The sequence below is a fragment of the Uranotaenia lowii genome, chromosome 2 (assembly GCF_029784155.1).
Source record: "Uranotaenia lowii strain MFRU-FL chromosome 2, ASM2978415v1, whole genome shotgun sequence".
Classification (NCBI taxonomy): Eukaryota; Metazoa; Arthropoda; class Insecta; order Diptera; family Culicidae; genus Uranotaenia; species Uranotaenia lowii.
In genome coordinates this window covers 359167755-359194689 of record NC_073692.1, presented here as the reverse complement: position 1 = coordinate 359194689, position 26935 = coordinate 359167755, and the positions used below count along the sequence as shown (strand labels likewise).

General features: G+C 37.8%; 2 protein-coding genes across 6 annotated transcripts; one reads left to right on the top strand and one right to left on the bottom strand.

The window, feature by feature from the left end:
* Window positions 1-975: 975 nt before the first annotated feature.
* Window positions 976-16291, top strand: LOC129746791 (SET domain-containing protein SmydA-8). Its single transcript, XM_055740670.1, has 3 exons — window positions 976-1237; window positions 14659-15412; window positions 15469-16291. The coding sequence occupies exons 1-3, from the start codon at window positions 1100-1102 to the stop codon at window positions 16251-16253; spliced, it is 1677 nt and encodes a 558-aa protein (XP_055596645.1). The 5' UTR covers window positions 976-1099; the 3' UTR covers window positions 16254-16291.
* A 1285-nt stretch (window positions 16292-17576) lies between these two features.
* Window positions 17577-24283, bottom strand: LOC129746658 (serrate RNA effector molecule homolog). 5 transcript variants are annotated; one of them, XM_055740451.1, is made up of 8 exons: window positions 24181-24283; window positions 23731-23900; window positions 21929-22372; window positions 21045-21111; window positions 18961-20975; window positions 18786-18899; window positions 18516-18554; window positions 17577-17708 (listed from the first exon to the last, which is right to left on the bottom strand). In XM_055740451.1, the coding sequence occupies exons 2-8, from the start codon at window positions 23865-23867 to the stop codon at window positions 17633-17635; spliced, it is 2892 nt and encodes a 963-aa protein (XP_055596426.1). In that variant the 5' UTR covers window positions 23868-23900; window positions 24181-24283; the 3' UTR covers window positions 17577-17632. The 5 variants fall into 5 exon arrangements, with proteins under 5 accessions (XP_055596426.1, XP_055596428.1, XP_055596425.1 ...); XM_055740450.1 differs by lacking the exon at window positions 17577-17708 and adding an exon at window positions 17839-18107; XM_055740453.1 differs by lacking the exon at window positions 18516-18554.
* Between the last annotated feature and the right edge of the window lie 2652 nt (window positions 24284-26935).

The following is a 26935-nucleotide window of genomic DNA, read 5'->3' as shown; positions in this document are numbered from 1 at the left end:
CCTGTGCAGGTAAGCTTTTCCTTTATTTGATTCTATCGCTTTGATCGTTTCATGCAGCCCCACCATCTACTTCCCTCTATGAATGTAGACAGGAGTCGAATCGCGGGCGATAAAATATAAAAGGATACCGGCGACCCCGCGAAGTTATGAATGGCGTTGCGTGGGCGTGGGCGTAAGCTATATTGCGGTAGATTAGGCGAAAGCCATAAACAAGTTCATTTGTTATTCAGCGCTACTGCTGACTGCCTCTGGCTGTGAAGCATGGACTCCATGGAGATACCTACTACTAAAATTTATGACTCGATGTTATTCTCTATCGTTAAAGGTGAAGGATTCAATTTCTTACCGAAATTCGGGGTGATTAGACATTGGGTGCTCCTTTATTCGCGCGTTCGTTCTTCAGAATCAAGTTAGATAGCTCTTTATCGATATTGGATATCTTTACTTCAAGTGAAGGGTAATCGACATTTATTTTCTCGGGTTTCACGATATAACCACTTTATTATCGGTCCATAGAAAGGTGTCGAAAATGAGAGATAAATAACGGTCGTTTATCAAATAAATTACCTTCCATTTCTTGCTATTACCACGATAAAAGGTGTATGTAGAGTAATCTATCGATAAAAGGATTTATTAACGCTCATGAGAATGTTAATACATAACAAAGTATTGTTATGTATTAACATTCTCATGTCAAATATAGAAATAAATAATAACAAAGTGTAGTGTTAAATACACAATAAAGTCTATTTTTGAAACAGTTTGAACATTATCCTATCATTGAAGTTATTAAAATTAGTATTATTGTTCATGAAAACAAGGAAAAGTGATTAATGGTTCTGAATGAGTACAAATCTATGTTTGTGAAAAACTAAAAACCCAAATGCAATGAACGAGCACCCCAAGTCTCCGATACGCATGCGCAAGCTGCAGGCGTAAAATTTTCATCTCGAGTATTGCTCAGTATTCATTCAATCGGCTCGGAACATTACCTTTTCTGCGGTAAAGAAAAACGTGGCGTTATTCAATCGAGTTAGAATTTTCCCGGGAAAATCCGTTCAATTAACACCGCCTTTGATTAAAGAGTTAAAGCTAGAAAATGAGTAGTTGCGAGCTTTGCGGAATTCCGTCGAGCCTCAAATGTGGAGGCTGCAAAGCGGTCGTGTATTGCAGCCCGGATCATCAGAAGAAGCACTGGAAGCAAAAACATAAAAACGAATGCAACAAACCTTATGAGGTAAAAAATTTACAAAATCCTATTTCTTTATTAGAAACTGTAAGAAGAGGATCTTAAGTTGATTTTCTGGATTGTTCCTTTTCAGCAAAAGAAAATAGGTCATTGGTTCAATAGAATTTTCTCGTTAGAACATAATCGGCATATGCATTTCTCGTTTTCGGTTAAAAATAGCATTGGAGCAGCTGAGAGCCCTAGGCTTGAGGTAAACATCTCTATCACCGAATGCTCTCTTGCAACAGTGCCGGTTTTTCTGTTTGCCAAAACATGACGGCGAGTTGTATTTGGAGTCAATCAAATTTAAATAAAAAATCTGGATTCTTATTTTCTGGCTGTGGTCCTGACTCCTGTGTTCAAAGTTGTAATATGGCGTTATAAGGATGTAAGAGTTCGTATTACAAAAATCTGAACTGCAAACACCAAGGTACAAAACAAAAAAATGGAAAAAACTGGAATTAAGAATAAATTGTCAATTCCAAAAGTAGCTAATGGACTAAGTAGAGCTCCTAAGCATTGATGTAAAAAGCTTCCTCAGAGTGTGAAGGCAACGTTTTAGTTACTTGTAAAATTTAGAAAAAACCTTCGACTTATTTTAGATCATCAATTCTCGCGTGATCTTTCATTACGTCGTATAAAACATTTTTTAAATTCACAGAAAACTGCTGGGAAACTTATCAAAACAACTTAAAAATTGGTATTACATATATAGAATATGTTTTCCAGGCTACAAATATTCAAAAGGGAAAAAAGTTGCGACCAGTTTATGTCAGTTTTTGTTTTTTTCCGTAATAAAACTGATTGTTTACATTTTGTTTCATACGCGCGACGTAATGAAAGCTCACGCGAGAATCATAGTTGAAGACACAAAAAAGCTGTGCTTCTAATTGTTTTAGAAAAGAGGTTCTGTGAAAATATCCGATTTAAAATATATTGATAGAAATACAAACAAATTAAAATTTCATTTTATTCAAATGTTCAAGGACAAATACGTTGTACCTCTTCGGGTTGTGATATAGTTCAGTTCAAGTTAGTTGCTTCCAGTGTTCTGAATATCACTCATTTTCAATGAATGTTTCTGATTGCACTTCGCACCTGAACGTACAGCGGTCGGGTTTCGTTATTGATTGCTACTGGACCTACCCGATCATCGATCGGTCAATTCATCGCTAAAATACAGATCACCTCGCACGATGCTTGCTGTCAAAACAGTGCAGCACCATCATCAAATTGGAATATCACCAATGCGCAATGCATATGGCGAATCTTGTTGGTCTTCGATCAGGAGTGAATGGATCAGGCAGTGAGTGAATGATACATGAAGCCGATCATTAGCGTATTTTGTTTGATTTGATATAAAGCAAATTAATAAATTTATTTGTTGTTATAACGTTTTTTAACATCAGTATGATCAAAATCAAATTGCAGTTGTGTTTGTGAGGGAAAGATGTTCACTTTCGCCGTGTTTTTCAATTTTTACAAGTTCTCTTATTAAACTGTCGTCCGTCACGTTAAAATTACTGAGAATTTATGGTGTCCCGCACAACTGTTTGGTTTTTCTCGTCCTGCAAAAAATAATTTTGAATTTCATATAATTCAGGCAGATACTGAGTGAGCTACATTCAGAATGGATCAGTTTGTATCTCACTCATCTCCGATATGCGATGTTTGCTGAACCGATGATTCTGAATGATGCGACTCGGTTTGCATAGCTGATAGGAGCGCTGATCGAGATTGCATACCAGCCAGGCGAAGCAGTAGCGAGAGGCGCTATCCCATTATACAATCGGAATGTTTCCAACAGGAAACGCATCCTGAGTGTTTGTTTTGATTGATTTTCGGACCATTGGTTGCTTCCTGAGCTCATGTCCGTGAGTTCGAGCCCAAGAGTAAACATCGAACACAGTTGTACCGGATAAGTTTTTCAATAATTGTACGCCAAATGCAACGTTAATATAAAGTCGCGAATGATAAAACGACTATAATCGAAACAAAAAAAGTTCTACCTATTTACTTCGAATTAGAAAAACAAATAAACAAACCCCACTAAATGCAACTTCACGCAACAATAGAGATGTTGTAAGGACTGATTTTGAAGGAATTTAAAAACCTAAGTTCAAACTCGACGTTTCAAGAAAATCTGGAGATTTTGTTTATGACATCTATTCTTGGTAATACAGCAGCGGTCCAAAGAATGAAAACGCCTCAGTTTTACGCCATTCGATAATGACGGAGTACAACAAAACAACCATTAACAAAACTGATTTTGAATTTGAAATTGATTTTGTAACCGTCCATATTTGAACGTTCACTCGTTTATTTGAAATTCCTCAATTTTCTTAAAATTATTATTTTTAAATATAAGGTAAAATCACACTTCTACCGAGTAAGATAAATAGGGTAGTTTTAAGAATAAATAGCCAACCAACAAACTAAAAGTGCATTCAAAAATTTACTAAAAATAAAACAATAAAAAATAAAAATCCAAAATATAGAAAAAGTAAAGAGAAGGTTGTGGCACAACGTTCTTTTCAAATTCAAAAACACAGTACACTGCTAGGTTTGTAGACAGCAGCAACAACATCACACTCTCCACAAACACCGGCGAACTAACACCAAAAGAGGTATAATATTGCCCTATGGTAAAAGTTCGTCAAAAATACTGAAAAACGGAGTTGGAAAAAAGGAGACTTCCGCTGATCTTCCACTTCGTTTCGGACCAGCAAGAAAGCAACATCCTACGCTACAAAAAGGTGTTTGTTCCAAAGTTTACCTATAAATCGTCCCTTAACTAGTTCCGGAAGTTTTTATCCGCGTTAAGTGACTTCGTTGATCAAAACCTTTGGCTTAATCCGTGGGTAGCGCCAATTTCTACCAGGATAAGCCTCGGTAAACTGTCTGGTCTCGAAGAAGGCTGAGGTAGCATTCCTCAATTTTGGGAATTCCGAAAGAGCGTTCAACCAACATACGTTCTAACAAACCTCGTGGTCGGAAGTTCCAAAAAGAGCGTTACAACAACCTACGCTCCGACGGCGCTGTGGTCAGACGCACTGGAAGCTCTGGTGTGGGATCCCCCATTGGTGGCCGAACCGATAAAAACCTAAAACCACAGAGAACAGACGTACAAGCTAGCCCACGAAACTTGTGTAAAAATCCCAACACCCTTTTTGAACTAATTTTTGTTTTTTTGTTACGATTACGCCTTTTCGAAAACTGGGCACTTTAAAGTTGATTTGTAACTCTTGAACGGCGCAATGGATGGCACTGTTTGCAGTCAGTTTCTAACGTATTTTTTTGGTGATAGCATTTGAAATTTTACACACTTTTTTGACGGTTTTTTGTTCGAGCTTGTACGTCTGTTTTCTGTGCTAAAACCTCCGAAGGCAAAACCGATTTCCCGACGGCCTCGTGGTTTCGTTTCCAAACCGAAGAAACTGGTCCCGGATTTGGGCGAACTCAAGCAGACTCAACCCTTCCGAACGGTGTATCGGATCTCCCAAGCAGACCTCCCGGCAGCGGTGGGCCCAGACACTAACACCACACACATAAAAAGTAAGTGCTCAATGTTAAAACTTAGCTAGGGACGTTAGGGCATGTTAGGGATTTATGTGCCGAATAAAATCATAAAATTCGGTAACTAAGTGTGATTTCTACCTCCTCTTATCACTATCCTAATTACGGCAAGCTTGAGCCGACCCTGGGAATCTTGGGGAATCTCTTGTGACTGAGCGGGCGTAACGAAAGGAGAGTTACAATTTTAACATATTGCCTACATGTTCTAGTTCCCAGAATATAACATCAAACATTCGTTTCAAATATGACAAGTTAAAGAAAATTTAACAGATAAAAGCATAATTATTTGTGCGTACCTTTTACCAGAGAACGATTCAGAGTTTTTGATATTGAAGATTTTAAATTATTTGAAACAAAGTTTTGCTTTTTTAGATGAAAAACTTGAATCTTAAAAACTAGAACTGTTAAAAAACAACTTGATATATTTTAAAAACAAAATTAAAAAACCATATTAATTCCTATAGGGGAGAATGGGGATACTTGATCCCATTTTCTTATTTATATATCTTTTTAAAAAAAACAAAAACTCGTCGTCTTTCGCATTTTCCAACAGCGTGTAATTTCAAGTTTATATGCTCCAAAAGTAAGAATGATACACGAATTCGTAGATGAACTAGAAGCATTTTCGTGGGACTAAAAAAATTATGATATTTTTTAAGTTACAGAAGACTTGATCCTTTACTAGAGGACACTTGATCCTTAATTCAGGGTGCCCTGACCCTAGGCAAAAATTTAGTAAAATTCGAAGATAAAAGGTCCGTAACGGACCGTCCGTTGACTATTTTTTGCCACATTAGTTCTCATTTCACAGTTTTTAAGTACCAGACAAAGAAAATTCTAAAACTTTCTTTATAAAATATGTTTATCAGGATTTTTGACCATAAATTAAGGTATTTATATGCAAGTAGAACGTGTCAGGGGACTTAATAATTTTTTTTAAATTTTATCTTGAAACTCAAAGGTATGGTCAGTATGGTCAGTGGTAATACGGTGAGGAAATAATTATAGGCCCTAATCTTAACCGAAAATGGTTTTTTCAACTTTATTTATTGTTATTTTATTCTTTTCAGTTTTTCACACCATCTTCGCCTATAATTTATAAAGGAAAATGCTTTGTTCTTATTATTTGTATAAGATAAATTATAGTTTTTATATTGAGCCATGTGTATACTTTTAAAATTTTAAGTTGAAATACTGAATTTTACTGTGGAAATCCTGCTTCTGAGTTCTAGATGCCTGAATCTATTTACCTGAATTCTGGTAAATTTATCTTAATTCTTAGCTTGAGTTTTTAGTCCTATCTCAAAAATGCATGTTTTCATTCGATTCCTCAATTCCTCAAATTTAATTGAAAAATGTATACAGGATTCACACAAAAACTTGGTAGCTTGTCACACATTCGGCCTTCTGTGCGTTTACTAATAAACCAAATAAAATTAATTTTTTTGTTCCCGGCATTTTTCTCGCATGGGAAAATTCTCGATTCTAAAAAGCCAAAAATGAACTAAATTAGAGGAAAATATTTTCGAAACCAAATAAGATAAGTTCTTCGAGGGAATGTCGTTCGTCAGAAATTTGATGTTTGGTTTTTGAACTTATGTTTTGATACTATTTGACAAATTGTAGTGGGGTGGTACATATAACACAAACAAAGAAATGAGATTTTTTATTTAATATGTTATCAATGAAATGAAAACTTGAGGTAGTGTTATGATTATTTTTTTAATTTTGATTAAGGTACCGTAAGCTCAATTGAAAACAACTGAAAATAAGTAATGTCACGTCAACTTCAATTTTCATAGTTCAATTTTACATAAATTGAAACAGAATTTGATCATAAGATCTTTGTTCAAAAAAGCTTTTCAGAAAATTAATTAATTGAGTTAGGAAGATTAACTGAACTCTTATGTCTCTTTTAACGTTCTATTGACATTCAATTTTTTTCATCAAATTAATGCGATATTTTTGCCAGACTCTTCCAAATAACTCCCCCAGTTTAAATGTGTTTGTTAGATTTCTGCCAATTTTTTCAAGCTTCGTTTCAGCATTACGTGTATTTCTGAAAAAAAGAGCTCTTGATGCAGATTCGAACATTGTCAATTCTGAATTAATGTATAATAATTCCATTTATAAGATAGATGTTAAGCTTAAGTAAATCATAGTTCTCAAGAAGTGGGTTCAATCGAAAATTGCCTGATTTCAACGTATGAATCCACATCAGAACTAAATAGTCGCATTTGAAACGTTTGAAATTTTTGTAAATTCCTTCCAAGACTTAATGTATTAAAACTTCACAGTTGTGAATAGTATTTTTAATTTAAAAACTTTGTTTACATATGTGAGCTAATAAGTGGATGATCGAGAAATTTTTCTAAAACGATTCTTTGACAAATGTATGCGCTGTGTTCAAAAATATATTTTTTTTAATGAGATCCCTGGCATTTCCAGGCATTTTATTCATTTATCCCGATTTTCCCGCTCTTGCTTCACAGTCCTGAAATAAACGACTATTGATTGTAAAGCTTCAGAGACAAAGTTTCGTCATGCTTGAATGAAGGAATTTCAGGGTTTGATAGATTTATGTATGGGAAAAAATAATCCATGAATAATTTTCCCGGTTTTGATTTGAAATTCCAGGTTTTTTTCCAGGTTTTCCCGGTTCGTTGGCCAGCCTGATACCTACAGGCACAATTTTCTAATTTTTAGATCAAATCAGTTTTTTTAGTTCTCTTTGTCAAGTAGTTGTGGATAAATATTCAATATTTTACAAATATTAGTAATTAAATTCTTAGCTTTGATTATGAATAATTCAGAAGAAAAATATATCTTTTTTACTCTAGGGATCAATTAAACCCATAACATACATACATTTTGGAAAACTTTTACTTAAAAAAAAATTAGAGTTTATTATATTGCTTTGAAAATATGGCATCATGAAGTTCATATTATACTCTAACGATTGACATAGAGGAGATCAGGGCATAATGGCCACCTTAAGAAGGACGCTAATTCAACCATAGAAAACAGCAATAATTTGTGAGTTACTTCATTCTTTCCTGTTCAGCCACTAAAAAGTCTATTTCCTAACGGGCTAAAACCTAAAAAAGTAAATGAAATCGTTTAAAAATGCATTTTAAAAATTTATGCCAAAAGCTGATAATCAATCACTGTAGTAGCAAAATGAGAACCTTCACTGGGGCAGTAATCGCCTCGACCAAGAATCGAGCTCGAGTCCCTGATTACCTTTCCGACACCTAACCAACAGGCCAAACCGTCAGATGTAAACTAATCAAGCTGTGGCTCTATAATTAAGATAACTTCATCGAGTTGAATTCGCCGCTCGAATTTTGTTAATTTTTTCAAGCAAAGTGGAATAACTCAAAAAATAAAACATTTAATTTTTTTTAGATAACATAATTGTTGCTTGGTCCTATTTGGCAATTTTTTTTAGAACATTTGATAATTGTAAGACATTCCGGTTACGAGACATAGCGAAGGAATCAAGTACCCTCAGGGATCAAGTATCCTCATTCTACCCTTCGCTGATGGACATACGTAAGCTATTCGACACCTTTAGGGTTCTGTTTAAATATTCGTTGTTTCAACATATTCTTTCTTTTTAATGGAAGAAGATTTGAGTATAGGAAATTTCATGTCCTTAGATAGAGAACATTGCCCAGAATTTATTCACACGACGTGAAAATCGGTGTGGAGAAGTTTTTGAGGCCGGGAATGGTTCCTAAGAAGATTGAAGCCCCTCCTCCTCCTAGAAAGGGGACCATAAACATTTTGGGTTTCCACAAATTTAGTATGTACATTCAGGTGGCCCAAAATTGCAATTAAACCATAAACCAATTAAAAATAACTTTTTGATGCAGTTTTATGAGAATTTTAGAATCATTGGGCCAATAAGATTAATGTAATCCATTTTGTTTTTAAATTTTATTGAAAAAATATTACTTATTCTAACATTACGAAAGGACGTTTTAAAAAATTGGATTTAAAAAAAAATAATTTAAATAATACCTTAATTAAAGACTGCAAATTTCATTTAGGTTTGAAATTTCATCAAATTCTGGTTTTTCTTAGAACTGGAAAAAATCATAAAGAAAACTAATGTAAATTTTTCTCAGAAGTCGAAATAACTTGAAGTCATCGAGAAAGTTGACTATTGACTTGAAACGAGGGCACTAATTTATTAAATGAACTTTTACCTATTTCTAATGATTTAACTCAAGAATCAACTTTTCCGAAGACTGCGATAGATTTTCTTCTGAGAAAAAAGTTATTGAAGTTTTTTTCTAGGAATATCTTTTCAAATTATTTCTTAATGACTTACCTATAAAGGCATTGCATTGAAAATTGATTTCTGATTTATTCTGAATCGTAACAGTAGAATTTATCATTATTACGAGTTGTTGAGATAGTCATATGTAGAACAATGATTTTGAAATCAATTTCCTTATTTATTGTGCATTTTTTGTATTGTTATTATCTCTAGCTGAATTTGAATTTCGAAACCCCACAACCTCCCCTCCCCCCATTGACCCCCCTATGTACGTGTACGAAAAACGTTAATCAGAGAAAAGAAAAAAAAAAAGATTTAAGGAATAATTAAGTCTCAAACACTGATTGCTGAGCTAGAAATGAATTATTAGTCACGATTGACAAATTATATTTAGTTTTGAATCTTATATTGATGATAATTTTTAAATGCTTGTTAATTTTCTAAACTTTAAGATTAAGTTTTGAAATAAAAATTAAAGTTTTTCAACTCGATTCTCATAATAAAGAATATTTTTCATTTTATATATACCCCAACTATGAATTTGTAAATAGCGATCGAAAATAAAAATAAATATTTAGAAAAATAAAGCCATATTTTTTTTACGTAAAATAGTAAAATCGTTATTGAAGAAATCAATAAATTTAAATATTTTCATTCGAACTTCGGACTCCAAGTGTTCAAAGAGGATTATGTAAACTAAGTTGAATAAAATTTTAAGAAAAAAATCAATAAGGTTAATTTCATAATCATCAAAATATAATAATCAACAAAAAACGTTTACTTACAGTTACACTACAGTTGAATTTAAATGCACTAAACAGATTTAAAAAAAAAACGAGCGCTGATGTGGTCTAGTGGATAGGCTGGCGCGAGTCTGGTAACCCAGGAGTACTGGGTTCGATTCCCGGTATCGGCAAGAAAAACTTTTGGGTTCGAATCCCATAAGTTGCCGACAGGTAAAATGCGTTTCATTGTATATTAGACTAGTTCACTTTTCGGCTTTTTTCGCTGATCACAACGCCACTTACAGGGTTTGATCCTCATTCATTTTCAAGTACTCTGGCCGAATTTGAGCTCATTTGAGTATGTTTCCAGCGTGCGCTAGAAGTTTTATTGAAAAAAGTCAATTTTTCTGGAAAATTTTCTTAGATGTGCTCTAGCAAGCTGTTGTTAATATAAAATGATAATTTTATAGTGCTCGGTGATTGGTATGACAAGCATTCGTATAGACCTGTTTTAGATAATTGACTAAATCAAACCGAAAAAAATTAAAAATTCATAAACTACCAAATTCATAAACTACCAACACCAGTTACAGAAAATTTACTTACAAGTTAAGAGCTTAAAATCAATAGTAAATAGAAAAAAAATATTTTCGATATAAACTTTTCATAAAAAGATAGCCTTATTTATAACCTCTAATTTGATATATAACACTTAATTATCGCAACAGTACAAGCAAAGATATTCAAACATTCACATCACATTCTTTGAATCATAATGTTGTCTCCATTCAAGTTTTAGCATCATGCAACCTGCAAAAAGTGGCATCAAGAGGACTTGCTTACAACTATAGATGTACCGAATGGTGGTATTCGGCGAACGGCCGAATACCGAATAGTGACCTTTTCAACTATTCGGCCAAACGAATATTCGGCTGAATATTCGGCCGAATATTCGATCGAATATTCTGTTGAATTTTCAATACAAAACAAAACAATAAATTCGTTTTTCTTCTTTTTCTGCGATCTTAATGCCTCTCATGTTTTTAAGTCGATTATTTCCAATTAGATGTATAATTCATCAGATCTTTTTTAAGTAGAGATCTCTTATATTTTCAAAATGTCACATCAGACATCAGGACATCAGATGACTTGTCGTTTCAAGGACGTTTATCACAAAAGAGATTGGGTTTCAGTGAAATCGTGGACAAAACATTTAAAAACAGGTGTCTAGCTATTTGATTTTTTTTTTTTATATCGAATTTGATAAATGTCTAATTTTTGATAGATGTCTTAAAAATATTTTCCAAAAAGACAGATGATCTTTAACCTTAAGCATACCACACTTTCTACGACACGTATCCACACGGCTGGGTCGGGTCTTAACGATTCTTTGAAAAACTTGTAATAAAAAGGAGAATCTAAACAGAAACTACAGTGAGGGGCAAAATAAAGTGTCCAAATTATTTTTTTTCAATTTCTTTTATTTTTCTGGTTAAAATTCAACGAAAACACATCGTAATCATTTTTAAAATATTGTTTATTATGTTCTTTTCAATTTTTGTTAATGTTGCGCTGGACTGATAAAAAACGCACTGATAGATAAAAAACAGTTAATATTCCAAAAAAAAACAGGGGCAAAATAAAGTGTCCAGATCAGTACAGCTTCAAATAATTCAAACTGAAGGCAAACAAGAACGATTTAATAATGGGTATGGCCTCCTTCAGCCTTCAACACCTCCTGCAAGCGCTTCGGCACACTTTCAACAAGGTTGTGCAAGTGTTGTGGGTCGAGTTCCTCCCACGCATGCTCCATGGCATCAAAATAAGTATTTTTAATTTGTCACACCAGTCTTATCAATCAGAGCATCGAGGATGGCCCACAGATTTTCGATGGGGTTCAGATCAGGACTTTGTGAAGGCCATTCAAGGGGTTTGATGTGGCAGGAACGGGAAAATGACGTCATCAGATTGGCCGTATGCTTCGGATCGTTATTCTGCTGTAAAACGAAGCGCTCTCCGAGGCCCGTCTTGATGAGGGATACCTCGAGGTTTTCCGGCAGGATATTGCAATATGACTCAGCTGTCATGATTCCGTCAATTTTTACCAAATTGCTCACCCCACCCCAAGAAAAGCACCCCCACACCATCACGTTACTTCCTCCGTTGCTCCGTGCTCGATACCAATCGAAAACGCTTACTGAAGAAGATAGTAAGTTGCTATCGAAATACCGGTATCTGAACTTTTCATTTACCGTGGTTGAATTAAAAGGAATCTTTCGATTGCTTTGATTCAGAGGAAAACATTGTTGTGGGCCGACGAATCCAAATTTGAGCTATTCAACCGGAAGAAGCGGGATCATATGTGGCGCAAGTCGGGTGAGGAGCTCCAAGACCGCCATATCCAAGGAACAGTCAAGCACGGAGGAAGGAATGTGATTGTGTGGGGGTGCTTTTCTTGGGGTGGGGTGGTAAAAATTTGGTAAAAATTGATGGAACCATGACAGCTGAGTCATATTGCAATGTCCAGCCGGAAAACCTCGAGGTATCCCTCATCAAGACGGGCCTCGGAGAGCGCTTCGTTTTACAGCAGAATAACGATCCGAAGCATACGGCCAATCTGATGACGTCATTTTCCCGTTCCTGCCACATCAATTCCCTAGAATGGCCTTCACAAAGTCCTGATCTGAACCCCATCGAAAATCTGTGGGCCATCCTCGATGCTCTGATTGATAAGACTGGTGTGACAAATTAAAAATACTTATTTTGATGCCATGGAGCATGCGTGGGAGGAACTCGACCCACAACACTTGCACAACCTTGTTGAAAGTGTGCCGAAGCGCTTGCAGGAGGTGTTGAAGGCTGAAAGAGGCCATACCCATTATTAAATCGTTCTTGTTTGCCTTCAGTTTGAATTATTTGAAGCTGTACTGATCTGGACACTTTATTTTGCCCCTGTTTTTTTTTGGAATATTAACTGTTTTTTATCTATCAGTGCGTTTTTTATCAGTCCAGCGCAACATTAACAAAAATTGAAAAGAACATAATAAACAATATTTTAAAAATGATTACGATGTGTTTTCGTTGAATTTTAACCAGAAAAATAAAAGAAATTGAAAAAAAATAATTTGGACACTTTATTTTGCCCCTCACTGTAGGTATAATTCTCAAACATACAAAAGGAAAAGAAATAAAATTACTTGAAATTTAAAGTTTTTATCGAATCACAACAGCAGTGTTCAAATCGTATCTAACGAATAAATTTACTCTAAACAATCGTTTTGTAAAGAAAACTTAAAAATTTTCAAAAATTCATTTGATTAGCATGATTTAGCAAAAATCTCAATAAAACCGGGAAAAATTCGGAATGTTAAAAAAAATATGTGTCCATCCCGGTCAGATTTAACTTTTCTAGAATTCTTTATTTGGTTTATGAACAAGCCTGAAAATATCAAAAAATATAATCGATATATGTATAAAGCTATCTACAGTGAAAAATACACGGGTACACCTAAAATGTTTTACTGAAAACATAAGTTTTTGGTTATTTTAAAGCTTTTTCAACATTACTTATGGATATTTTATAAATAATCCAACATCAGTTAAAAAATTGAAAAGTCTGTATTTGTTTAAATTTAAAAAAAAAATATTCGGCCTATTCGGCCTATTCGGCCGAATACCTAGCTCAACTATTCGGTGAACCGAATATTCGGCTTAACGGTTTTTTTGCGGTATTCGGCGCCGAATATTCGGCCGACCGAATATTCGGTACATCTCTACTTACAACTTGATCAAAGCGCGCGCTTTTTTTAACTCCTGGCCCCGTCATGGGGTACTTGATTGAATAAAATATCCTTTCTTGTGCACAAGTTGGTGTGGAGCAAACTTGAATGAAAAATATTTTATCAAATCAAATTTGTTGCATAGATATTTGAATAACTTTGCTAGCACTCTTGCGATCATTAAGTGTTATACATCAAATTAAAGGTTATAAATAAGGCTATCTTTTTATGAAAAGTTTATATCGAAAATATTTTTTTTCTATTTACTACTGATTTTAAGCTCTCAACTTGTAAGTAAATTTTCTGTAAAAGTTGGTAGTTTATGAATTTTTAATTTTTTTTGGTTTGATTTAGTCAATTATCTAAAACAGGTCCATACGAACGCTTGTCATACCAATCACCGAGCACTATAAAATTATCATTTTATATTAACAACAGCTTGCTAGAGCACATCTAAGAAAATTTTCCAGAAAAATTGACTTTTTTCAATAAAACTTCTAGCGCACGCTGGAAACTTACTCAAATGAGCTCAAATTCGGCAAGAGTACTTGAAAATGAATGAGGATCAAACCCTGTAAGTGGCGTTGTGATCAGCGAAAAAAGCCGAAAAGTGAACTAGTCTATTGTATATATAATTATATATTTCAGAGGGAATGCATCTGGGGTAAATCTGAAGAGACAATTGCAAGCGTAGTGGATTGCCAACCATTGTAGGTCTCTGAAGGTTGGATGCCTTCCTTCGACGGATCATCGGCCGTGGAAGCCTGAGAAGCAATTCGAAGGCCAAGCCACACAGACATAGGCTGGACCTTGCTACCGATGGGGGAACCATACATACATACATACCATACGTACTAAACAGATGTAAAAAAAAAAGTAACATTTATCGCGCAATATAAAATTTTTAATTTTTTAAAAGAAATTTTAATTTTTGAAATTTAACAGTTAAGATCTGGATCAAATCAGAATTTTATACTTTATAATAATAAAATTTTAACATATGTAATCCAACTTTTTTGTAAGGTTTTAAAATATCGTTAAAATCCTCGAAATCCATTTCAGCTTTCACGAAGTGCGAAACTGGGCCGCTACTTCCAGGCCACCAGAACGATCCCGAAAGGTACGGTCCTGTTCACGGAAGCCCCCCTAGTGATTGGCCCCAAATGGAACCTAGCCGAGTACGAACAGCGCTCGATCATGGTACCATGCGTAGGTTGCTTCGCCGATTGCCAGCTGGGTTTGTATACTTGCCCAAGCTGCCGCTGGCCGGCCTGCAAACCCGACTGTCCCGGATTGGAGAATGCCAATTTGCATGGACTGGAATGTGGCATTCTGAGGATTGGCGGAGGTCCGAAGATGAAGGATGATACCGAGGCCTTTTTCGATTACTATCGGTATGATACGCTGCTGGCATTGAAGTGTCTGGCTCTTCAAATTAGGAACCGAGACATGTTCGATCAGTTGATGCTACTCGAGAGTCACTACGAGGCTAGGAAGGGTACCGTGTATTTTGAGGAAGCAGATCAACGCACCGTCCAATATCTGATCAAGAACTTTATCACACCGTTGAAAAGGCTGGAGGAACAGCAGGGTAAAACAGTGCTCCCGATCAGTGATGCCAAAACACTGCACAAAATTTGTGGAATTCTGGAGGTCAACGCAATGATCATTCCGCTTACCAATGGACGGGAGATTTGTGGACTTTATCCTACCGGATGTATGATGGAGCATTGTTGTCTGCCAAATTGTTTCTACACCTTTGACTGCACCAAAGGAATGAAGCTGACATTCAAAACTGGAAGAGAAATTCAGAAGGGTAAGGCGGTATGATTGTTTAAACCCTCGTGATTTTCAACAATTGAATTTTTGCAGGTGAACACTTGTCTACGACCTACACCCATTCGCTTTGGGGAACTCAACAGAGGCGTGAGCATCTTAAGGCCCAGAAATATTTCTCGTGCACCTGTGTCCGTTGCTCTGATCCCACCGAAATGGGAACCTACATCAGTGGTCTACGTTGTGTTGGCATTGAAGAAGGTGGTTGTGGAGGTATCCAACTTCCGATCGACCCCCTGAAGGACACGAGTGACTGGAAATGTGACAAATGTCCCGTTCAACTTGAGGTCGATCAGGTTAACTTCCTGCTGTCAAAGATCGGCGAAGAAGTCGATTCCGTTATGGAGCGTAAATCATCGGCCCGGGAAGTTGAAGATTTGATCTTCAAACTGTCGTCGTTCTTGCACCCAAATCATTATCATCTGCTAACGCTGAAGCATTCGCTCATCCAGCTATACGGACATCTCAAAGGTTACGACACTACCCAGCTATCGGATAGGCTTCTGGATGAAAAAATTACAACCTGTCGACAACTGACAAAAGTCATCGACATTCTGGATCCGGACTCGTTCCGGCTTAGTTTGTACTCGGGTGTCATCTTCTATGAACAACAAACCGCCCTTTTGGAAATCAATGCTCGCAAGCTGAGAGCTGGCGTTTCGAAGGAGGACGCAGTGGTGGTCAAAAATTACAACGAGGCGTTGCATTGTCTGATGAGAGGCAAACAGGTGTTGGCCAACGAGATGGGAACCGAACAGGGCAAGAAACTGCGGGAGAAGATTGTGGAGGCTACGACACGGGTTGAACAGATGATGGTTTGAGGAGACTATTTCTTTGGATTTAATAAAGTTTTCGATTGATACGCTACGAGATTATTCTTTTCATCAAGGGAAACTTCGCATGTGGTTCATGCCTTTGATTACAAATAGTACGTACAACTCCATTATCGTACGACATATCGTACTTCTCACACCTGGTAAAAATGGAACCAGCAGATCGAAGTGACTTTCTAGAGGTAACATGAATTCTAGAGGTAAAAGATTTCCATCTACTGTTGACGATCCAGCGCCAGCGTCTGCACTTGATGCTAATTGATCACCTCGTCAACAAATCGTATTTCTACGGTTAGGGTGAGCCGCCACCAGTTTCTGGGTCTGCCTTTTCTTTATACACCAAGGTTTTTTTACACGGCTTTTTTACACGGTTTTCGGGAATTAACACGGTTTTTTTACACGGATTTCGCGAATAACCATGGTTTTCGAGGGAAAATATTAGTCCTTTGCAAAGGAAAACACTTAGATTATAACCTTTTTGAAGTTGGGAAAATCTTAGCTCTGAGACTAAGAACGTGATACCTGAGACCGGAGACCTGAGACCTGAGACTTTCGACCTGAGACATGAGATCTGAGACCTTAGACCTGAGGCCTAAGACCTGAGACCTGAGACAAGAGATATGAGACTACAGAGCTTAGCATTGAGTGGAAGATTCGGATTCATACATGTTTGCTTTAGCCTTCTGAGTTTCGCCTTTCTCCGATCATCGAACATCCTCCAGGTTTCATCCGACATCCATTCACTTCTTCCACCCACTTTCATGGCTTGTCGCGATTAAAACATTCTTGATTACACCACCACTCGGGGTTCAAGCCGTTCAACATACGCCCTTTTCTTTCTATCTCACCAAGGACGAGGTGATGGTCAGATGCAATGTCTACCTTTCGTTTGTGGCGGACATCGAGAAGGCCCCTTCTCCATTTTCGGTTGATGCAGATGTGATTTACCAGTTCGAGTTTTGGTGTTCGGTACGAAAGTCTAGCTTACTCTAAGAGAATAATTTCGGATGAATAAAGCTTCCTTAAAAAGTCCATTTAGGGGTTGTGAGGATAGTAGATCTTTATTGCGACATACACATTAACACCCCACGAATACTCATTTTGTATACCTAATTATGTTTACTGTTAGAATGGAACCCAAAGAAACCCCCTACGCTACGAAGAGATGGATGGCTCGAAACCTTACATTACTGGTGATGAAAAATGCTAGCCATCCATAACACATGAGAATACAGATTGTTCAGAAGTCAAAATACTACAAAAAGCTTACGACTGCAACAGTTTAGTCAGACACTAAGCTTCTTTCACCTGTTCTTTTTTTGAGGTGGCGTTCGGCGAAATAATATAGGTGGTTGTCATTTGCTGATTTAGATGAACTCATCCGGTTCACGCGGGGCGTCCAAGTCGCGGTAATGGATCACCGGACGATACTCGGGTGCCATTCTGTAACAGATCAAAAGGTTGTAGACATTGGTTTTTCACGCAGCCAATGAAATTTATCATGGAATATTTTTATGTTTCAAGCGATAGAAGATAGATAGTTCGGACTAAAAGGAACAAGATAGTAAAGATCTTCTCTCCAGTTAAGTGTTTTATTGACTTTCTTGAAATTGTATGCGATTCTTAGAAAACCTGCGACAACAGAAGGGTGGAAAAATGTGTCTTTGTCTTAATTGTACCGCGAGCTGTACAGTTTGCAAATCGCTTGTCAGCATGAATTGAAACAAGAAGGGTCAGCGAACGGAAAGCCAAAATCCGATTTAAAGAAAGCTATCATTGAAATTCGGCATATCCAAATCACTGTACGCCACAATCGGTCGCCGAACGTCAGCCATTGGGTCTCTGCAAAGACGGAACACGGAAATCAGTCGGTTGTCTTTGGGTTTTGATGGTTTGGTAGAAGGAAATTTTTTTTTTGGATCAATAGAACAGTAGTTTCCAAGATACACGCAATGCAGTCAAGTGGAAGTACAACAAAGCAAAACTGTGTGAGGCTACTCGGGACGTCTAGAGAAAAGTCGGAAAAAGGGTGGTGATTAGAAAGGCCGACACAAATAGAAACTACTCATCTAAGAATCCACCGAGATAACTTATGTAAGTGTACCAAGGTTGATGTATACTAGGTGTTTTTCTTCGTCAGAAAGGCGAAGACACGCAATCTCAAAACTTAAATATCAACACGCAATAGTCTACGAAACAATTGATCAACGATTTCAAACATTCTTGGATTAACATAATCATTCTGCTCACCTTGACATATTTAATCTTCCTCTGATGGGAATAAATGGTCTTTGAAAGAAATTGATAAATAAAGTATTAGTTTCAAGGAAATAACTTTCGGCATGGAACATCAAAGAAGATCTGAGGTGCTTAGAAATCAAGTAAACTGTGAATTTTTATAGAATTTAGGAAAACTTTAACGTGGTATTTGTGATTATACAAAGAATATCAACCACCGTTTGGTACATTTACACTTAAATATAGCAAACTGTACGGTATAATGCATTCGTAGTAACTTACCTTCCACCTCTTCCGAAGGTTGGTCTGGGTCGACCAGCAGGGGCCATCATGGGACCTGAATACGGAGCATACATTTGGGCGTAGCTCTGGGACATTCCGTATGACGGGCGATATCTAAAAACGATAGAAATTTTTGAAAAAAAAATGCAGAAGAAACAAAACTAACTTAGCTTACCCAGCGGCTGGCGCAGAAATCTCTGCCGGAGATTTCTTGACGGTGTTACCCGGATGTTCGGGTAGCTGTGGTCGCTTCGGATCCTTCAGGTAATTGTTGAAGTATTCAACTTCCTTCCGAACTTCGTCCACTTTTTCGCCATGCTTGTTGAAGATGTGCTTCCGGATGAATTCCGGACCCTTGAACTTTTTACCGGACAGAGGACAAAGCCATTTGTCTTTGGCCAGTTCCTGCGAGTTGGCTTGAATGAATTTTTCAACCTCGGCTTCGGAGTCCTTGGAGCCAAGTTTTTTCATCTCTTCTTCCTCCAGCTCAGAGGCTCGAGCAAGGAAGGATCCCATCTTGCCTTCGAAGGTGCGGATGTATTCCTGGATTTCGTTGACAGTAACTTTGTTTTGCGGTGGTGGACCTCTAGCGTGGATGATGCCGCAGCGGTTGGGCATCTCATCTTCGTAAGGATATTCACAATGATTGTAGAAGTCAACAGAGTGGACAATACGAAGGTACATAATCAGCTTGTCTAGAACTTCGATCAGTTGAGGGTCTCTTTCCACTAACTCCCCGTCGTTGTTTTTCTTAGTTTCAGCATCGGTTAATCCGAGTAGTTCGTCTTCTTCAGCGGATGCCTCTTCGATGAGGTAGTCTGTTATATTTTGTAGAACCGGATTCCTAGAGCGTAGTCCGAAGGATTCCCCATTGTTGTCTTCACTCGGTCCGTCGGATTCTTTCCAGAGTGCGGCCTTCTCATCCAAGTTATGAGCAATTTTAGCACACAATTTAATGTCACTACGTACAATAGTTTTGTGGCAAGTGATACCGTTGATAGGACGAACACGTCTGCTCAAATCTTTATTAACAATTGCCCCAAGTTCGCAATCTCTCAAACGAATATTGTTGAGATTCCAGCAAATCTCCTTGATGTTAACGTCTCGTCGGAAGGTAACCCAACCTCGGCGGAACCACCGGCGTTCAAGCAAAGGATCAGCAATGGCCACACGAAGGAATCCTTGATAGCGTTTGCACATTGCCTCAACCTCAGCTTTAGTGATTGCAGGTGCTAAGTTTCGAAGGAAGATTGAGCTGGTTCTGTGCAAATAGCGAGGAGCCGTTGACTGGTTTCCATCTTTAACCAAATCGATGGTCTCAGTTTTATCACTTTCATCCTCGTCCATCCGAGTTTCGCGAGCTGAATCTTCTCGAACCGAGTCTTCTCGAGCCGAGTCTTCTCGATCTTCCTCCTGCTGTTCCTTATCTTCCTCGTGCGATTTTTCAGCAGTATCTTCCGTTTCCATATTCTCTGGTTCCTTATCATTCTTTTCGGAAGATGGCTCGTCTTCATCTCCACTCTTATGGCCATTGCTACCGGCTGTCTGTTCCTCTTCCGCAGGGACAGGACTCGTTGGCGCTTCTTCGCTGTCTCCCGGCTTCGCTCTCTCCTCATCATCTTTCTTTTCTTTCTCCTTTTCGTCTTCAGAATCGCTAGAGCTAGAAGACGAAGAAGAAGACGAACTGGATCCCGAATCGGAACGACTCCTTTTTCTACGACTCTTCTTCCTTTGAGTATCCTCGGTACCCTCCGTTTCCTTCTCAGCCTCCTTCTCCGATGACTCTTTCTCTGCTCCGTCCTTTTCTGCACCATCTTCTTCGCCCTCAACCTCCTTATCAGCGGTCTCGCCGTCAGCGATCACTCCGCCAGCCTTATCTTTATCCTTCTCCACTTTGGCGACCCCATCATCGACCTTTTCCTCCTTGATGGTAATCTTTTCCTTCTTGATACCATCGTCCAGGGGTTCCTTCTTAACTTCCACCTTCGGCTTCTCGGCCGCCGGGATGATCTTGGGCGGAATCTCGACCGGCTTCTCGTCCAGTACCTTCAAATCCTCCTCGGTTCCTCCTTCGAGCTTAATGACGGCCGTATCCAAAAGTCGGAGCAGGGCATCCGAGTTGCTCGTATCCACCGATATCTTGGTGATTTCGCCACTATCCAGCAGATCCACGAACACATCGCACCGGTGCTGGAATGGAAGGAAATAAATCATTCATAAGATTGCAAGAATTGCGTTCATGATTCAACACAAACTAACCTTCAAAAATCCTTGCTGTTCTTCTTTTCGCTTCAACGATTCCTCCGGATGGTACTTGATCTTGAACCTATGAGTTTAGAGAAAGTTTTAAGAACATGGAAAAGCCGAAAAAAAATCAAAGATTAGAAACATCATTTGAAAAATTTACAAATCAAGAATGAGAGGAATTTCTAAACAAGTATCCGGCAGTAATCAAAGTGCCGAATAGAGACTGCAAACAATTGCTGACTAACCATTCAAGTTATTTTCAAAAAAAATTGTATCACATATCAATGAATCGATTGATTGTAACCATTAGTTAGGAAATACATAATATACCTCTCTCTTTTTCGCACACAGTTCATTCAAACGTACCCGGTAAAAATGTTCGAAAAAATAACCTAAGCTATAATCTCGCATCCCGAAAAGAGCTCCCGGCATTGCTCGCCGGAAGCTCAACGCAAACGCAAAAGTCCCTAGCCAAGATGGTTTACGCGCGAGGGGCACTTGTTCGAGTTAAAGTAATTCGCGGTTGTGATTCAGATTCAAATTGAGGGGGGGTAGCCTAACTAAAGTTTCTCTAAGCTGAGCGTTGGCCTATAACTCTAACCACCAGCCGGAGCACCGCAATCAGGAGAAAGCAGTAGCATCGCTAGTGATCGATTGTTGATGTGATTGGGTTCGCTTCTAGAACAACATTCGACAGCATTGGACCTGGGATTCGGAACAACAGAACCCGGCCACGGCTGTCCCATTCTAGTGCTGTTAAGGAGAAGAATCAATTATTAAGATATACACTCGGCTATTGAATGCAAAAAAGTGTCCACATCTGAAAAGATCCATCTCCAGGGGCCTAGAAAAAACAAACAAACATAAAGACCCGCTAACGAGGTCTCGATTCTCACCATTCCTCATCTTTGTGTGCCACAAAGAATTCGTTCAACTGTTGCCGCTTGAATTCCAGCTTGTAGTCGTTGTACTTCTGGATGGCTTCCGAGTCCGAGATGGCATCGTCCTGGGTGGCCAAGAACTGCTTCAGTGTCATCATGCACGGTTGCGTCTGCATATCGCCAGCGGCTTGGGCTTCCCGTGCGTGCATTGCCGCATGATGCCCATAGCCGCCCGGATGCATACCGCCACCTCCGCCTCCGCCGACTCCTCCGTACGGATCGTGACCACCGTAGCCTCCTCCGTACATGCCGTAGCCATCGTGGCCCATGAAGCGACCACCCCGGTCGTCTCCCCAATCGCCGCGCATCCTCTTCATAGGAGGGCCTTCCCGGCCCGGGGAATATCCGCGGTCCCTTGCCGGAGGCCGGTAGTCGCGGTAGTCCTGGCGGGGTCTACCTCTGGAAATTGAAGATCAGATGGAAAATGGTTTGATGTTCAGGTTTAGAAATTGTTACCTCTATAGTAAGAAAAATCTGTGACAGAACACCAAATTCGGTATGAGAGGGTATTGAAAAACGAGAAAAGATTCTATGATTTTCAGACCCATAACTTCTTCCAGTGGGGTGTAGGAAGGGAGGAGGGGAGCTTCCATGCCATTTTTATTGCATATCTTCACAACTATTAGAGCATTTGGCTTGAAAGGGTATCTGGATACGAGAAATGGTAATATGAATGTTTGGTGCCCCTCCCTCCTTCCAGTGGAGAGATAGAAAGGGGGAGGGGTCTCCTTTACAATTTTCGGCATACCTCGAAAATTAATCAAGCAAATAGAACCAAATTCGGTACGGGAAGGAAATTTAATACGAGAAATGTTACTATGATATTTTGAGAACGCGCAGCGCAGTGTTTTTAGTGAATATTTTGAAGAAAGTTGTCAGATTGTTTGTTTGGGCCTGAACAACGATTTCTAGAAGAATTTGTTTTTTATCAGAGAAAAATTGAATGTTTGCACTTGCCCAGGTGTACCTTTTTCAAAATTTGCCTTACAATGAATTTGCACAAAATTTGGTTTACAGTTGGGCCAACTACCGAACTTAACTGAAAGCTGTTTAAAATTTTCATTTTTGAAGGCAAAGATACAGGCAGGCAATTTGCTTCGGTTTAGTTTTTTTTTTTTTTAATATTTGGAAAAGGAACTTCAGAACAGGTGTTTACTTTGTATAAAAAGTAATCTTTTGGTGTTATTTTATCATAGGAAAAGCTCATTTCTGTGAAGAGTTCGTTGTTTTTTTTTTGGGTTGTTAAGGCAATTATCGCACACAGTAAGTTTCGGTCAGAACCAAAGGCAGATTGAGATTTCTGGAAAATTTCACATACAAAAAAGTAGATATCTGAATATGAAAATTGATTTGGATCTTACTGTTTCAAACTTACTGTGTGGGTGATTATAGCCTAAAATACAAAAAAAAATATAAAAAAGCTAAAATAAACTATTCCTAAAAATGAACTTTGACGAATTTTGAATATAAATGAGTCATTCCATATAAAGTTATCTGTTTCGTCCCTTCTTCCCCGTGACTTTTCGTTGGAGATTTCCATTTTATTTCTACACGGAATGTCTGATACTTGGAATGTTGGTAAATTTCAATCAATCCTGTTTTTCTTGTGAATTCGCAATAATTCAGAAATACATCTAATTCATCAATTTCCTACTAAATTAAGATTTTCTCGATTTCCCGGGAAAGTTTTGAAATTAGACTTCCGGCTCCGCACCTTATGTAAATGAAAAAAAAAAAAGAAATAAACCCAAAGTTACCTCTCAGGCCAATCTTCCCGGCCGCCGCGGGGGCGATCGGATCTGTCCGCCCCACGGGCATAGCTATCGCCGGAGCTGCGCTCTCCCCGGAATTTGTCGCGCCGCTTGCGATCGTACTCGTCATCGGAATCGCCCATTGCTGTGCTGCGGAAACTTTCGGTGGCGAGGTCCTGGAAGGAATAACGTAACATTAATTGCTGTTTTTTATGCAGCTGAAAATGTTTGAACGCTTGTTAGGTAAATAACGCGTAATCGTGACATATTTAGATGAATTTAGGAATTAACCTCAACACTGGAACTGTAAAATTTATCGATTACATGCTTCTATAGAGAAAATTTAAAACTAAAAAAAACTGCGTCAAACGGAAGTGCCGTCTCAAAAATTTACCCTTATTTCAAAGCTTATATAATGAACTACTTGCTTAAATAAAAAATAACGATTATACTTACGATTTAATAAAATAATTTGACGATTTTTTAACTGTTAAAGGGAGGACGCGTCCACATAAACTTTCGCTGGTTCACACGATGATGGCGGCTGTTAACGTCAACTGATGTCAAACCCCGTCAATCGACAACGTGTGTACCAGAATACCACTACGGATTCTGGCTGTCGGTTCATGTCTCGGCTAGGAAGCACACTGATGCCACTTTGCCAATCTTTAATTGAAAAAATCAGCTTTGAATTATTGTGTATACAGGTTGTTAGATTGAAATAATTGCTAATAATGGCATGAAAAACGATATTTTTCGGACCGTTTTGTAATTTTACTTTAATTTAAAATAGTTCTCTCTGTTAGATCAAGTTAAAAGTGTTATATTGTCGAGCATCCTTTAAAGTTTTTATCCAACTATACGCAGATGGGAAGTAATTTAATTTATCAAACAATTATTGTGTTGAAGCTGCATTTCGTTCATTGGTTATTGAATTTATTTGGCTAAAGCAAATTTACTGATTTAAGACTTCACAAATTTTCCGTCACTTTATTAGGAGTTGAGTTCAAAGCATACATTTAGGGATTTTCCCCGTAGTACAGAAGAACCCGGCTTACCCATGATTTGCGTTATCTGAGCCACCGGATTCATAGTCCTATTTGCCGCTGGTAGTGTTAGTGATATTATGCTGGTTGCTTCACCAACACTTTTCAGTTTTGGGACAATCAACCTCAAAAACGACCATGTGCGTCGACCGGCTGCCCGTTTTTTGTACCGAGAGTTTTTTAGGTTAATTGTCCCGTCTCATCTGTACACGCTCAGCAAGTGTGCGTAAGAAATGTCAAAAACAAGTTCCTACTCGCTAACTTTCAGCTACTCAGTTCAGAGTGACGGCTACTCAGTTGTCGCCAAAACCGCACCTACTCAGTTCTGACTAAACGGCTTTTACTCAGAACTGACTAACAGGTCCGAATCAAAAATTCGGAAAATTGTGTTTGTTTACATTTAACAACCTGACGATTTTTTTTTCTTTTTTTCATGCCCTTTGACACCTCATTCACGCTCATTCAAGAATACCTATTTCGGTTTTATAGCGAGGTTTTAAAATTGCTGTAAAGTGGACTTGAATGCCAATAAATAGACGGTTAATTTAATTAATCGTGAACTAGATAGGGGTTTTAAAAAAGGTTTTATTGTCGTTTTGTATCCGTCTCGCAGATAGTTTATATAACGATCTGCGTAAAATAAGCTTTAAAGCTATCAAGGCTTTTTTAAACCCCCTTAAAAACATCCCCCTTTTCTTACAAAACCATAAGGAGTTTAAAATGTTGCTTGGGATAGTAACCACTGTATCCTTAGTTACCTAGTTTGTTAGGAAAATAAAACTATTCAATCTTTGACGAGCATTCAACCAAGTTGGTTCAGCTGTGTTTCACTCTGCTCAATTAATTTGGATGCTGAAAATAAATGCAGCTATCTCAAAATTAGATTCTAAATTAAGTAAAAGTGGATGAAAACATCAAAACCAAACACTTTCTGTTTTTGTTAACAAATATCAGAGAAACGGGTGGAGCCAACAATTATTTAGTTAAGTTAATGCCAGCTAAGATTTATGAAAAGATAAATTCTGCGCTTTTATTATTATTGTGTGGGTCATCAACGTGTCCGTTTGGGTGTTTTTTTTTAGATTTATACCCTCAAATAAGAGATACAACGCCTGACGGTATACTATATTTCATCAGACATTTCGATATTTCGGGCCTAACGTTGGGTTGCCATCCGTCTCGCAAATTTTATTTTCTAGGATCTTAACTCTCTCGAGTTATTCATCTTGAAATCCGTCTCGCAAAATATTTTTTTCCTTTTTTATATGAATTCGTTGAATAAGTTAGCAAAATGCTGTGTTGACTTTCACAATCCTTCATTTCGAGTAAACTACTGAGGTAAATGCCGATGGTCTTTTTTTCTAGGATTTTCATCCTTATGGATGAATCATCCCAAAATGCCAATAGTTTTATTCATAACGCTTCTTGTGTTTTAGGTTTTTTTTTCTCACAACCAACTATGAACAAACTCCGGTAGTCCGACCTTTGTTTTGCTATTTAATTGACGATTCTGTGAGCTTAAAGTCTAAACTTGCTAAAAATGTCGATTCAATCCTTGTGTTCTGTCGTGACTGGTGGGTTTCTGTTCTCATTTTTTTTTAACTTTCACTCTTCGAATTCGTATTTTCTTTTTATTTATTTCCACTTCGAAAACATAACGCGATTAACATATTAAATGAACTGCTCTACACAACAACTCTTTACTAACTACTTTTGACACGGTCGGTCAGACTTCTCCTCTCTTCTGAGAGAGATTCTCAACCTTCGTACAATTTTCTCATTTTTACCGATTCGCTCCCCGTTAGCATTCTCTTATATTTATTCTCAAACGTTGTTGCTGTACACATACTTGTCCACATTTTTGTATTGAACTGAACCTTCAAAGAGAATTCACAATTCAAGTACACACTAAATAGTTTAGTCACAGTTTTTATGAATATTTTTCTTTCAATTTCTATCAATTTCAACTATCATATCATATCATATCATTCCCTTAACATTTATCACATAACTTGAATCTCAATCCAATTAAACCCATATTTATTATTCTATATCCAATATTCTCTACATGTTCATCGAGTCATGCGCCTTGATGGTATGCAATATCATAGGAAAAGTTTGGTCAGTGGGAAAAGTATAGGGTTTGTCAATGTCAACATCGTGTA